At 41.7% G+C, this 14829-nt stretch overlaps 1 protein-coding gene across 1 annotated transcript in view; it reads right to left on the reverse strand.

Moving 5' to 3' along the window:
- Nucleotides 1-12945, reverse strand: part of LMO3 (LIM domain only 3) — a 74003-nt gene extending 61058 nt beyond the window's left edge. The window contains exons 1-2 of the mRNA XM_065421092.1: nucleotides 12921-12945; nucleotides 5908-6121 (exon numbers count right to left, since the gene is read on the reverse strand). Of these exons, the coding sequence (XP_065277164.1) occupies nucleotides 5908-6121; nucleotides 12921-12945 (239 nt within the window). The remainder of the gene's footprint in view (nucleotides 1-5907; nucleotides 6122-12920) is intronic.
- Between the last annotated feature and the right edge of the window lie 1884 nt (nucleotides 12946-14829).

Here is a 14829-nt window from a genome sequence, read left to right on the forward strand (position 1 = left end):
TTTGCACATTTGAAGAAAAAAAAATTACTAGAGAAGAGTAGGAAACATGGAACCGCTGGATAGCATCAAACTTCACCAGCAAACTTTGAGATTATGCTTTAGCAATTGTATTATAATATAGCATTTCCACGTATGTGACTAAACACTAATTATTAAAGTGTAATTGAATGTGCCATATTAAAAGATAAAATGGATAAAATTACATACAACACCATCCTGCCTAGTTAGACCAATATATCAGAGAAGTATTACTAGTTATCAGTGTTTGGTAGACAAACTATACAAGAGCAATGATAGACTGAAGTGTTCTGGAGATCTCACCACATGCTTTAGCAGTTAGTGGAAAAGTTGTTTCCTAGTGCAATTTTTATAGAATAGCTTTTTTAAAGAAAGTTAACAGCACATATAATTAGTGTAGTTTTTATTAACACATGCATCTTACATACTAAAAATTCCTAACAAGCAGAAAGATGCAATGTCTGACAGATATCTTAAAAAAATCAATATGTTGTTTTAGGGCACATTTCTGCAAACTTATTCATATGAATAGACCTCTAGACTCCAACAAGAACATTCAATTAAATAAAGCTTTCCAGCATCAGGCCCTTAGTAAGGAAAAAAGTGAGCTCTTATGCTCCAATCCCGCAAACACACATCGATAGGTAAACTTGGAGTTCAGTGCAACTTAGTACTTCATTCTTTGATAGTTCCTGCCCTGAATGGTACAGTTTAGAATACACTCCATACCCAACTACTCCTAGTGTTTTCCCTGGAAAAACTCTTTTTTTTAAAATGTATTTTTGGATGAGTTAATATCCTAGGTGTCTGCAGTTTTTTAAATGCAATTTGCACTATGCTAAGGAAGGGGGGGGGGGGGGGGGGGGGGGAAGAGAGAACCACACACACCACACAGGAGCTATCAATCAGCACCAGACCACAACACATTTTAAGAGTGCCTTCTCTTGAATTTCAACCAAAGTATTTCTGTTATTTTGTATTTTTAAATAATAATTACCTTTGGAGTAAGGGCAACTGTACAGGCAAGACAATCAAACTCAAACAATTCATATCTTTGCAGCCATCTTTCCACAATCTAAATATTTTAGACACGCACTATCTTTATGATGTTTATGCCTGAACGCTTTACTTTCTGTAGTGTGCTTTCATTCTTTAAAAAAAATAAAAATAAAAAAATTGGCACAGATCTTGTAAACTTGGTTTGTCTCTGAAGTCTTCAGCCAAAAGCAAAGGAAATAAAATACAATTCACCATCTTCCCTAACAAAAAGTAATCTAGTCATCTTTATAGCTGTTCATGATACTTTTAAAGTCCGCAGTAAATTCACAAGCTAAAATATCATTAAGCCTATAGGAAAAAAGGAAGAAATTTTAATGTTTTGTATTTCACTCTCCCACAAATATCCTACATAAAAAAAAGCCCACCCTAATATTTATTTTGTGAATCCTTCTCCTATGATCTGTTTGCTTGGCTAGAGAATTTTGCCTGACAAAAGTAATAAATGTTCTAATTCAATTTCCATGTTGAGATGGATTTAAAAACAGAAACCATCTTCTTTGTGTTTACTAAGAGATATACACTTCAACATTTAGTGTCATGGAGCTGAGTTAAAACCAGAAACGGTGAAGATAATTTAGCTACGTGAATGCCTGCTCTTTAGTGAAATGCTGCCAAAATTAAATAGGAATGAAACAGCACTTTGTAGTCATTGGTCGCTCAGCAGGGTTTGCGTAGTTAAAAACCTAAGTGAAAAGGGTGATTGACCTACATTGCTACTAGCTTAGCACAGCTGTAGTTTCATATTTTTCACTGCTTCCGAGGAAGCTCATTATTTAATGCAACTGAGTTACCTTTAATTGTCAGCCTCTCATTTTACACTTTGGGCCAGATATTAGTCTCAGATGTGCGGCACACATTACCGTGCATCTGGAAATACCCACTGCGGCACATGTGTGCGCAAGCAGAGTAGCAATCCTTAAGATATGGCCACGCACGCTTTGCGCCTAAAATAAGGATGCTGCCCTGTGGTGCTAATGAACATGCAAAAAAGTCAAGTGAGCAGACAGAGTAGGCAAAAACCTTGCCACCTGAGAAGGGTAACAATGAGCAGTTTTCCATTTTAAAGTTCTTTTTGTAAAAGTTCCCTGTGAGACATAACTAAAGCATATTTCATACAACTCATACCTGTGGTTTAAGTAAGTAATAACCTTCCAGTTAACAACCAGTCTGATATGTTAACAGCCCAAGGGCTGTTAACATAACAACTGGTCATTAACTGCCATAATGACAGATTTCAAAGAGAATATCACTCTTGTAAATGGACATGCTGCCAGTCAGAATGGAGTACAGATTGGGATAGGTTGATACATTAAGATGTCATTTCACATTTCTGGAGAAAAACTGTTTGTATTAATAGTACGTTCCATTTACTATAATTGGATGCAAAATATGAGAGTGAACCTAAATTCCGTAAATTAAGTCTTCACTTCTTAACCTAAGAGTGTGTGAGCAGGAGACAGAAGCCTGCAGGGAAACTATACTCTGCATCTCATTTTCATGGAAAGTTATTTCTAATACTGAGACCTTTCTTGATACAAATGAATTTCCTTCCTGGTTAACAGAATAGGGCTCATTCCTGCAGCACCCACCCCAACTGCCCCTCTAATTGATGTGAATTGTCCCTCTGAAGTCACTGGGACAACTCACATGTGTAAGGATGAGGCCACCAATGGATCCTCTGGGGCATAGCTTGTTACATCTTACTACAGAGACGTCCCCTGCTTAGAAAGCAGAAGTAAAATTAGTTTAACATCATTAACTAGGAGAGTTAGTTTGAATAGAGTTCAGGAGTTCCAGAAATCCAAGGAGGTTATATACTGCTAATCACAAGGATATCAAGGTGCTGATATTGAGAAACTACTACTTTTCAGAATGAATTTCTAAGTACACACACAAGATTTGAAGAAGGGTGAAAGACAGGAAGCCTCCCTGCAATCAACCTCCTTCCCCCAGTTTGATAACTGGACCATGTAAAGCACACAGAGTGGCTCCATTATTGCTTATATAATTTCTGGAATGGCTGTCTTATTGAAAAACAATGAACAAAGAAATTGTTAAACTATTTTACTCTTTTAGTATCATTGAAGTCACATATCCTCTAGAGGGCACCACATAAATTAATAGGAAGCTACTACAATTTTATATGTAACTGACTAAAACTCCGTTTACAGTTAAAATAAAAAAAATTGTAAGAGGATAGTTTGAAGCTGTAATCTAACCCTAATCTGTTCATTAGTATAAAGTAATTTATTCTTCATATTCATATCAAATAAGTTTTCATATTTTTGTAAACTATTTGCCTACAAAGCTAGAGAAGAACTAGCTTCTTCATTAGCATTATAATGAAGATTACTTGTACAGGTTCACTGCATAAGTAATAAGGCAATGAGGAATAGGACTATCTGCAATTACCTTAAATGCATCAGTTTGAAGTTTAGTGCAAATACAAAGTTTGAGTCTATGCACTCGCAAATATCACTACAGAATAAGCACCATGACTAGATTTTGATGACTCCACAGCCAGATGAGAAATATTTAAACCTGATTTATCTCCCGTTAGTTGTAGTTACACTAATCAGAAAAGCAAGTACCGTGTATAGATGATAAACTGACTTACACGCAGGTTTCAAGTGTGGTTATATTCAGACAAATGACTATGTAGAAACAGGGCCCCTTCCTACCGGCGTATTAGGTCAAACGGTCTTCAAGCTCAATCTACTGGAAAACCAAGTTTTCACTCGAGCTAACCGTGCAGAGCCCAAGCAGCCATAGAACAAGAAGCTGGGTTCTAGTCTGCACCACACAACAGATCGGTCTTGATCATTTTTTGCTGTTGATTTGAGAGGCACAGGGAACACATCTTTATTTCAAGATCCCAAATTTGCTTAACTCACTGATAGCAAATACAAAGACACCGATAAACCTGTAACTTCGTCATGGCTTTTTCATGTGACTTTTTTCACTACTGCATAATCATTTGAAATAGAGGTGGGGGGGTGGGGAAAGATCTAATTTTCAAACTAATTTTTAAGAAGAGAAGCTAGATTGTCGCCAGAAAAGAAGCTGTTTTTTTCTGCATTTTGAGACCATGGCCATGAGCATATGACTGACAGTTGTACATTAACTCCTTTAGATATGGTTTCCAGCCTTTTCAAGCAACTGTACCAATTTGTTGGAATAAGACCTCACTAGGTACGTCACTGGCACCCTCACCACAAGAATCTCAGGGTCCAAACTCTATGGTGAGCTCCGCCGCACCTGTACTACACTACCTTGCATTCAGTTCAGTGTTCTCGAACCTGTAATGGTGGGCTTCACAAGGAAAACCACACCACATTACACAAGACGGCGTTTGAAGTGCCTCAAGTTGTATCGCAGATCGGAGAGTGCATAACTAAATAGGAGGTACCAAGCAGCAGAGCTCACACCTGTGTTCTCCTCCCACAATCTGATCATCATTAAGGCAGGGAGATGTAATGAGGCCAGCCAGTTGAGTACCAGTCATCAACATTACAGTATTTTACATTAATTTGTGTTGCTACATTTTTCTGGGGTATGTGGCCATTTTAGACCTACCACCTAATCTATTTTAGGTCTTGTCTGCACAGTGGGGTAACGTGTTTTACCAGGGGGAGAGTTCTAACACGCACTAACATATTGTACATTAATGGGTCCGTGTAGACTTTGCTGGGGTGCACTTAAGGGTCCCTAGTGCATGTCAACGTAGCATTGTTTTAAACTAGGATGACCAGACGTCCCGATAAAATCGGGACCGTCCCGATATTTAGGTGTTTGTCCCGTGTCCCGATCGATCTTCGGTCGGGACACTGCACTCCGCCTTTTTTTTTTTCCTCCGCCGGCAGCACTCGGCTGTTCTCCGCTTCCCCCCCGCCCCTCCTCTGACTGCTGGCAGCACTCAGCTGTTCTCGGTTGGTTTTTTCCCCCCCTCTCCTGAAAACCAGAGGCTCCCACACTGTAAACTGATCCACACATTGCTACCAGTCTGGACCCAGCTAGACTTGCATGTCAGAATGCAGAGTGAAACGAAAAGTTACAGCGGTTGTTACTTCTCTGCTCTGTCATTAGGGTGATGAGCATGGTGTAAATACCTAGACGCTGAAGGTATGCATAGCTAAGGGAGGGTGCATAATCTCCTCTGACTGCCCGCAGCACTCGGCTGTTCTCTGCTTCTTCCCCCCCCCCCCCCCCCCCCCCCGACTGCTGGCAGCACTGGGCCACAGTAGGGAATTGGGAGAGGGAGCTGTTTGTGTCATTACACCGGCAGCACTCAGTTTTTAGGTTTTTTTGCTCCGCCAGTGACCCCCCCCCCCCTTGTGTCCCGATATTTTCTTCCTGTCATCTGGTCACCCTAGTTTTAAACAGCACTACATTAAAACACACCAGCACGGTCTAAGTGGACCAATTAATCTGCAACATATTAGTGCGCTTTAGAAATGTAGAACTCTGCACTTTTGTTATAAGAGGTAGAAAGGATTCCTCCAAGTTAGGGCAGAAGCACTGCAGAGTGAGAAAGCTACAATGCTTACACTCTCCTCTCAATAGAAGGCTTCAGACTCCAGTGTTGTCAGGCTGACAGCTATACATTTTACACTGAACACTATACTTTAAGAAGGTACGCAGTGGGTTACTTCAAGTGGAAGTATTTTCTCTATCATGGCATTTGTTTTATCTGTGCAGTACTTAAAATATAGTACTGGGCAAAGATTTTATAGCAGTCAGGTGTTTATTGTTCCAAGGTCTCTCACTGTGTAAGAAAGATTGAACAGGACTACAATGCTTACATACTAGACAACCATAACAACCTCCTACCTCAGGTAGTCTCTGCGACAAAGGATAAGGTTGGCTTTGGTGTACAAGGTGGAGCCCACCTCCCCCAAACGACAGTCACAGCAAGCACACTTCAGGCAGTCCTCATGCCAATATTTGTCCAGGGCTTTTAGAAGATATCTGTCCTTGATCTTACGGTTGCAGCCAGCACAACCTTTCGGCTTGGTGTCTGGCTGGACTGAGAGCATTTGTATACCTGAAATAAAACAAATGAGACAGAAGAATGAGATCAACAACAGTCTCCCCTTCACAGATGTGAATTTTTCTTCCTAATGCATAAAGAGACAGCTCTTTAGACGAAGTGCATGATCTAAATAGTTAATATCACATTGACAATAGCATTAAGATTCATTTAATCTAACTGGTTAGTGCAGATCTCTGCTAGGTTCCTTACCTTCTCCCCAACATCCCTGCCTTCTCAGTCACTTGGCAAAAATTGCTATATAATGGGTTAAAAAAAAAAAATCAATTTCATATAAAATGTCAAATTTCTAATGGCCAGAAATTTGAATAAATCTGAGGAAGAGTTGAATCAGAAGCCAAAAAAATATTCTGAATTTGATAATATTTAGTACTAGGCACATCCAAAGGATTCACAAATATTAAGCACAAGTGTTCCCAATTTTATAGGTGGGAAAATTGAAGCAATTAGGAGGTACAAGTCTAGTTTTTTCCAGAGTGCTCAACATTTGGGGCTGGATCTCTGGGCGCTCAGTTCCCATTCAGGCACCTAAAGAAAGTGACCAGATAGTGAAAAGTAGGAGGTGCTGAGAATTTCTCTCTGTGAGCACTTTTCATCCAGACTAAATAGCATCAAAGCTTTATTGGCCCTAAAATGACCTGCACAAGGTCAGTGATTCACTGGCAAGCAGATCAACAGAATCCACTTCTCCTGATTCCCCACCCCTGGCCAGTACACAGTGCTATAGAACAAGACCATTTTATGAACTGACTCCTGCTATAACAAACATTCCTGAAGAGATGTAAATGGAAATATTATAGCTTTAGATAACAGTAAATGCCACTTATAAATGAGATGTTGAGTGGCTGACATCTACTTGTAAGGAGTGGGAATAGATGGCTATGAGAACTGGAAATGATGATACTATGGGCTTGTCTACACTTATTGGGGGATCAATGTGCGGCGATCGATGCATCGGCGGTCGATTTAGCCGGTCTAGTGAAGACCCGCTAAAATCGACCGCAGATCGCTGTCCCGTTGACTCCTGTACTGCACCTGAATGAGACGCGCAAGGGGAGTCGACGGGAGAGCATCTCCTGTTGACATAGCATAGTGTGGACCCTGCGGTAAGCAGAGCTCAGTACATCAACTTCAGCTATGTTATTCATGTAGCTGAAGTTGCATAACTTAGATCGATCTCCGCCCATAGTGTAGACAAGGCCTTAGATGCTGTATCAACAAGGACACAATCAGGAGTAGGGCCCTATTGCACTAGTTTTAAGAGTGCACAGGGTAAAAAACACATCTGCCCCCAAAGATCTTGAAAATGAATGTCTCTAGGTTACTAGTTTGAATCCCCACCCCAGATCAGCATAGTTATCAGACTTGTTCTTTAAAATCCAAGCATTTCTCTCCCCTGCCCCCAGCATCTCAAAGTCCTCCCATTTTAAACGTCTAACAGGGCTACATTATTGCTCCTTGCATTACAGCAGGCAGGCAGCAGAGAAAGAGCATGCACCACACACACTGACTCATTACTATATTTTTTCCAGGGTTTCAAGCCAAGCCTATAAGTTTATCTATTTTTAATAAGAGTGCACCCAATTATAAATATTACAATCAATTTCTCTCAGCCAAATGTGAAAGATCTGAGCAATACAATAATGAACCCCAACCCAGAAACAAGTGTTACTACCCACACTCATTGCTCTCCCTCCTCAGGCAGAGGCTGGGAAAATAGTAGAGCTCTGCTCCATGCCTTGAAGGTCAGATGTGGGCTCTGTGAGAGCAATGAAGGAAAGCAGCATCCAGAGTTATGGACTCTTCACCAACGATGCCCTACCACCTACGGTTATAAAAGCTGGGGACTGCAAGATTTAGCTTATCAGATGATCTCAACTGTTGTGGTAACATACCAGAAGGCAGAAGCAGTCTGAGGTAGCTATAATCTCTTACCTAGCTCAGGTTAAGCGAACACAAGCCAACAGGAAGCCAGTGTAGACTTTGAAACACTGTTATAATATACCTTTATGGCTGTCACCACTAAGACAAGCTGCTGCATTCTGCGCCAGCTGTAGTTTCCAAGTGTAGTTGCAAGGAGAACACACGATTACTGCAGTCTGCATAGATTCTAGATCCCATTAAGAGGCTTTTTTGGGGGGGGCAGAGGGAGTAACTTAAGTTTTACCTCAGAAGCTTTGTGGTCACTGAAGTTAGAACAGTAATCCCGACTCGCACTGTGGCATTCCCCTAGTATAGTCCCATTCCCCCACCATCTATTAGTCATTTGTTAGATTAACATTTCATTACATGGAAAATACTTAGTATGTAACCCAAAGCAACCCAAAATACAACAGTGCTAATTTGAGATGTCAACAGCTCAAATACTGAACAATTTTATTTTTCTGTCTCTATGTGTACTGCACCCCCCCAGCACTGTAGCATCTCTCAATTAATTGATCCTCACGGCTCCCAGTAGAGATATGGACATAATCCCCATTTTACATATGGGGAACTGAGGCACAGATTAAGTGACTTTCCCAAGGTCACATGGGAAGCCCACAGCAGAGCCAGGAAAAAAAAAAAAAAAAATCACCCATGTCATAGGCCAGTGCCTTAAGCACTTTCTATAGCACCTTACACCATGCTCCTCCACCCACAAGCAGCATGCATAGAGCACCACTTAAATATAGCCATGAATGGGGGGATAAGGGCAGCAGTCAAATAGCACACAGCAGAACACCTTTGAAGAACTTTTGTCAAGAACACTAGAGAAAAAACTTTATGGAAAAATCCCACTGGATATTTAATACCCACTCAGAGTAAAGAGAAACCTCAGCATTTAACGTTTCCTCTGAAATAAGCATTTGTTAAATATCAGTGCCATTCATGGCTTTGCACAAGGCAGTCTCCAAACCACATACACAATATAAACCAATAAAAGACGACTGATGAATAGCAAGCCTAAATTACTTGGAATTTGGTTTAAAAAGTTCAGAAGGATGAAGGACTGTACTAGGACTGGAAACTTTAGCTTGAGGGAATCCAGGTTAAACAAGGAGCGAAGATAGCTAAGGGCTTTAAAAAATATATATAGATCTTAAATGTAAAAATTTTCACTTGATAGGTAACCATGGTAGAGAATCCAGGCTGGCAGTCTCTGATCCTAATTGATCAAACCAGCGAGCAAATGTCCTTTTGCAGTCTGAAGTGAACAAGCTGCAAGAACCGATGCAAGGCTCAAAAATCTGAGCGCATTAAAATAATCAAACCTCATGATTCCCCAAAAGCTTGTCTGAGGTCATCATGTTATAAATAAGGGTTTGGCCTGCAGTGTCTTCCAACTGGAAGAGTACATAGAAAATGTGATGCTAAAGTAAGGACATGGTCAAAGGCCACATCAAGATTTGTAACTGTATTCACAGCTCCTTTCTCATGTCTCTGCCTCAGTGATTCAGGAGAGCGTCCTCATGCCCCAACCCACCGACCCCACCTGTTTTCTTGGGGTGGAGGTAAAGGTGGCTCAGATGCATCCAACTGGCAATATCTATCTTCTCATGAGGGACAACACTTGTAGGGTCCACTGGGGGAAGGAGAGATTTTTCACATCAGCTGCATTAGATTGAAGCCTCATCCCTTTTGGTGAAAATTCATCCAGTGCACTGATGTTTAACATTACTTGGAAATAAATGTCAAGCATTTTAGTAATTTTTTTCTAAAAGTCCTCCTTACGGCCTGACCTGTCTGTCACCCCCCCCCCCCCCAAAGTGCTTGGTAGACTCTTGGGATACTCCTCCCCCCCCCTTCCTAAATCCTGGACAATTTCTGTCCCCTCATTTCTAGAGCAGAGTTTCCAAAAAAAATTTCTGTTGTATGGGTCACATTAACACAGATGCTCTCATGGATAAGCTCTCGCCCATTAAGGATCTCATACGATCCCTATGGCAACTACAGCAATTGCTTACATGGAAAGTGATCAATTAAATTATGTCCAAAAATATATTAGTCTGAAATAAAGAGTGCCAGCATCTTACAGTCAGCCAGCTCGTCACGGACCACTGTCTGGATCCTTCTGTTCTAAGGAACAACTGCAGGACTCCCTGCGGGTACAGTCACCACCCAAACACTCTTTGACTGGTTGTTGCTGAGGGGTGTACATTACTTCCACCAGTTCTAGGGCACAAGCTACCGTGATCAGCCTTTCCAAAACACACTCAACTCAGTGAGTTGAGCACCTGATCTGTAAAATTAAACCAAGGTTGCCCTACACAGCAGTGCAGAGCACTACCCATTATCTATCACAGATCAGAATTATTGACCCTAGTTTGCCACTCTCAAATTAACATTTCTTAATAGTCCCGATATACTATCAAGGATTCCCCCCCCCCCCCCCCCAGCAGATAGCACAGCTTTGTAGGTTGAAGAAATTTTCCTAGACACCAACTTCTACCCTTTGAACTCCTCGGGAAAGGTAAGAGAAGATTTCTATCTTCTGATTTACCGATTCCTGGACTTTACCCTAGTCTCCCATAACCAAATCCTTCAAAATGATTCATTCCCATTCTTTTTATTTGGAATGTATTGTGAAATGGCTGTCAATTTGTGGATATGAACTCCACAAAGGAGAAGAGTGGAGAGGGGGGAAAATAGGCTTCTGAAAATAGAGTATACAGGAAAGAATAGATAAATAAATCAAATCTCACTCCAACTGTATAACCATTATTCACCCTCTTCCTCAATTTGAGGGAAACAAGTATTTGGTGTAACTGGACAGCAGAGTATTTGCAATGCAGACCTAACATTTGCAATGAAGATCAGTGCCCACATTGTGGAAGGTGCTGGACAGAACATACTGTTCTTCCCTACAGAGTTGATATTTAGTCTTAAACTAAAGTATCAGTCAGAGGCTAAGCATGTGACTTTTCCCATGCTTATTCTGCACTGGCTCATTTGAACACTTAGGGCTAAATTTTGCCCTTGGTTAGTCACAGCTCCTACCAATATCAATGGGCTATATCTCACAAAGGGCCAAGTTATGCCTGTGTTTTAAAAAGACTAGTTTAGATAACTTGTTTAAATAATTTTAAAATTAAATAATTTTCAAACAAAATACACAAAACCAACAAAAAAAAAAAAAAGAGTTAAAGATTCTGGGGAGGGGGAACCCAAAACATTTTTCAGCATAGCTGCCGCCTAGCTTGACGGGGTTTCCGTCATACAGGGTTTACAGTTTGGTTCAATGACTTAGCACCCCCACTATTCAAACTGTTCCAGCGCCCCTGCTTTTCAGATGCCCCAGATGCTTGTAGTCACACACTTACAAAGCAGCCAACGGCTTCTCTCCCAACCATTCAGGAGAAAAGAAGATACACCAGTGTTAAAGAAGTTAAGTGTTCATAAACTGAGATACATTTCATAACTTGCTTACAGCACATGAGGAGTCATAACTAGTTTGAGATTGGCATATGAATTGTTCTGTGGAAAATTCTTATTGCCTCCGAGACCCTGCTATTCCGAGTTATTTGACAGGTTAAGGGAAATCATAATTAAAAAGAGAGACAAATAATAGCCTGTGCAGTGTGGGGCACAGAAATAAGTAGAACCATTTCATTTAAACTCTGGTGAGCTTTTAATTGCCTGGATTGCATTGTGAACCAGCCTAACGGTTGATTGCTTCCATTATGCTCTCTTGTTCTGTGCCATTCATCCGCACAGGCTCAGCTTCTGTAGTTAACACAACAAAGTAACCGCAACTCCATAACACCCAGGGTTTTGTTTTTTTTTTAAAATGAAAAAAGTAAGGTTTTTGAGTACTGTGAATGTGGATTCTTGTGTGTACTTTTGAGCTAATTTTGCTCTAGTAAACAAAACTTCACCCCCGCTTCTAAAGACATGTATGAATCAGATTTTTTTTTTTTTTTAAAAAGGGTGAATGCTGGGAGGGGGGAAGTGGGTAGAAGAGAAGGGGAGGTTAGATGGATGCTAAAATAGGAACGCAGTCCCACAGCTGGGAGCACTGACACAGATTAAAGAATTTGGCCAACATGGCCATTCGATTGCCAGGAGACACCAAACAAAAGATTCCCCCCCTCCCCTTTTGAAAGCTAGATTGGGCCTAAAAGGTTGTTTCTCTCTCTTCATTGGCCCAGAGCATCCCAGCAGTCTGTAGCCCCCTAAGGGACAACAATGCAAATACATGTCCCCCCGATCTCAGGGACAGGAACTGCTTCTTAACTGTGTTACTACCCCTACACCCCTCCTTTTTTTTTTTTTTTTTTTGGAGCAATGATGCTGGGAACCAATTTGATTCCCTTTTTCTCCAATGCAGCTGCAAGGCTCAGAGATACTGACATTTTTCCACTCTTATCAGTTTAATTACAGTTACCATGGCAGCAAAGTGCTAGTGCTTGGCAAAGGCCAACAAGAGATTTGCAAGACTGAGTTCAATTTTGATGCAGCTCACATGCAAAATAAAAAAAAAAAATAAGAAACATACATACACTCTACAACAAAGGATCCCTTTTGGAGTTAGACGCTCAAGCCTTTTGTGCTAATTTCTTTTCAAGCCACACAGGGATGGGGCAAGGGGTTGCAAGAGAATGTACAATATTTGTTGCACCTAGCAAGATTAATTGGTTTAGGCAACAGTCCTACAAAACTGTTCAAGGAAGCAATATTTCAGATCTCTTTAGAACACACACACACACACACGCTACAGCAACATATTTAGAAAGAGAAATCAGCCTTTTTAACACTCCCAGAGTGTGCACGGTTGTTGCTAAATGCAAACTAAGACACGAGATCGAAACCTTACCAAAACTTTTCTCCTTTTTCTGCATGAGTTGACTTAAGAGTGCCTAGATAGCGCCTTCTCACTGAGCACCAAATCCCAGCCAAAGTAGCAAGTGTTTCCCCAGTTTGGGTCAAACGAGGAGCCTTATGCGCTGCAGCCAGACACACACCAGACAGCCGAAGCTGGGCTATTGTGCAGGCACTTTGGAGACGGGGGTGGGGGGAGGTGGAGGTTAGGGGACTGGTGGAACAAACACAAGCCAAGCCACTTGCAATGTAGCGGTGTGCAAAATGATGGCGAATGACAAAACCACATGCTTCCCTAACTCTGCCCGTAATCCTATAATCCCAGCGGTCTCTTTTAGCTTCGTGGTAACAAATGGATTTGATTAAACTGTCACATGCAGCGTTAGCCTACCATATCATGTTCAATATGAAAAAGATCATAAATAGATCTAGTATTTCATAACACCAATCTGGCTACCCCTCCCTCCCCCCCTACATACCCCATGTAAAAAAATATACTGCATCAGCCTGATTCCCAGTATATTACCCCCTGTGTATTTGGCATTTCACTATCCCCTCCTCTCCCACCTCATTTGCTTTGCCTTACAAGCAAGCAAAAAAACAAACATCCATTTGTGGCAATGGAGGAGTGCTAATTGCTGGACCCCAGCTAAGGGGTTCAAAATAATAACAGAGCCAGTTACAAATTAAACTGTTATAAAGGGAGGTGCTGGGATTAAAGCAGAGGGGGAAAACCATCCACCTGCTCCCCTGATAATTGAGAATACATTTCGAGACGCTCTGGAAGGAAAAATAATGTGGAAATTGCTGCAGTTTCATTGTTAACTTTGCTGTTTCTCCAGACATTCAGCTGCGCGGGTCTCGCTCAGCAGCCTCCGATTGCATGTATTTCATGTCTCATCATTAAAATAATGAAGCCTCACATGATTTAAACAAAACAGTCTCGGCAGAGCTGCAGCTTGAGTGAAAGTTGCAGTGCAGAGACGAGTGAGTATGTGTGTGTTGCAGCCCCAGTTTATGACTCATTAGGAGAGAGAGAGAGAGAGAGAGATGCGCGCACACATAAATGACCCAAAGCTTGTGTATACAGTTGCCTCACTTACCTTCTCAATTAAGCGATACAGGGGGAGGCAGTTCAATAAGCACAGTGGCTGCTTTGTAGCTTTTCTCCTTGGGAAAGGTCAAAAAGAAGCATTGTTTGGGGGGAAAATATAGAGATGAGGGGAGAGATGGAGGGGGGGGGGGGGAGAGAGAGCTCGCTATTCTTTTAAGTTTAAAATAATGAGGTCCTCAAGGATCCGCCAAGTAATTGTGTTGACCGCATCCGAGCTACAGGTGTCCTCCTTTTAGTATCTTGCAATCCAAGGCTGTCTCTCGCCGTCCTGGCTGAAGACAACTTACCTAAAAGCAGCGTGTGAGGAGCCGCGTTGAATGAAGTCAGGGCTTTATCAGCTGCAAAATGCAATCCCTTACCAGCCAGACATAATACAGCAAAAGAAAAGGTCACTCGGTTATTACTGAGGCAGCAGAGCCCAAGCAGCTCTCGTGGAAGACCACAGAGAAAGCAGCTCCCTTCCGATTTAAGGCTATTTACCTCTCTTCCCCCACCACACACACACACACCCCTTCCTCTTTCTCCCCCCTCCCGTTCTGCAGCTCACTCAAGTACAGCCGCCCTCGGAAAGTGCAAAGCAGCCAGGAGACAGATTGGGCTTTGTTGGTAATTTCCCATGGTGAAAATTTACAAGCCGGAGAGTGCAGTCAGCAAAACCACATGCATATGCTAGCCACAAACACCAGGGACAACCTCACACACAAAAAGTGACCTCTACAGAAGCCATTCAGCATCAGCCTCCCCAGCCCTCCAGAAACAGACTCAGGGAAAGAGAGGGAGCATGCACCTC

The sequence above is a fragment of the Emys orbicularis genome, chromosome 1, assembly GCF_028017835.1.
Source record: "Emys orbicularis isolate rEmyOrb1 chromosome 1, rEmyOrb1.hap1, whole genome shotgun sequence".
Taxonomy (NCBI): Eukaryota; Metazoa; Chordata; order Testudines; family Emydidae; genus Emys; species Emys orbicularis.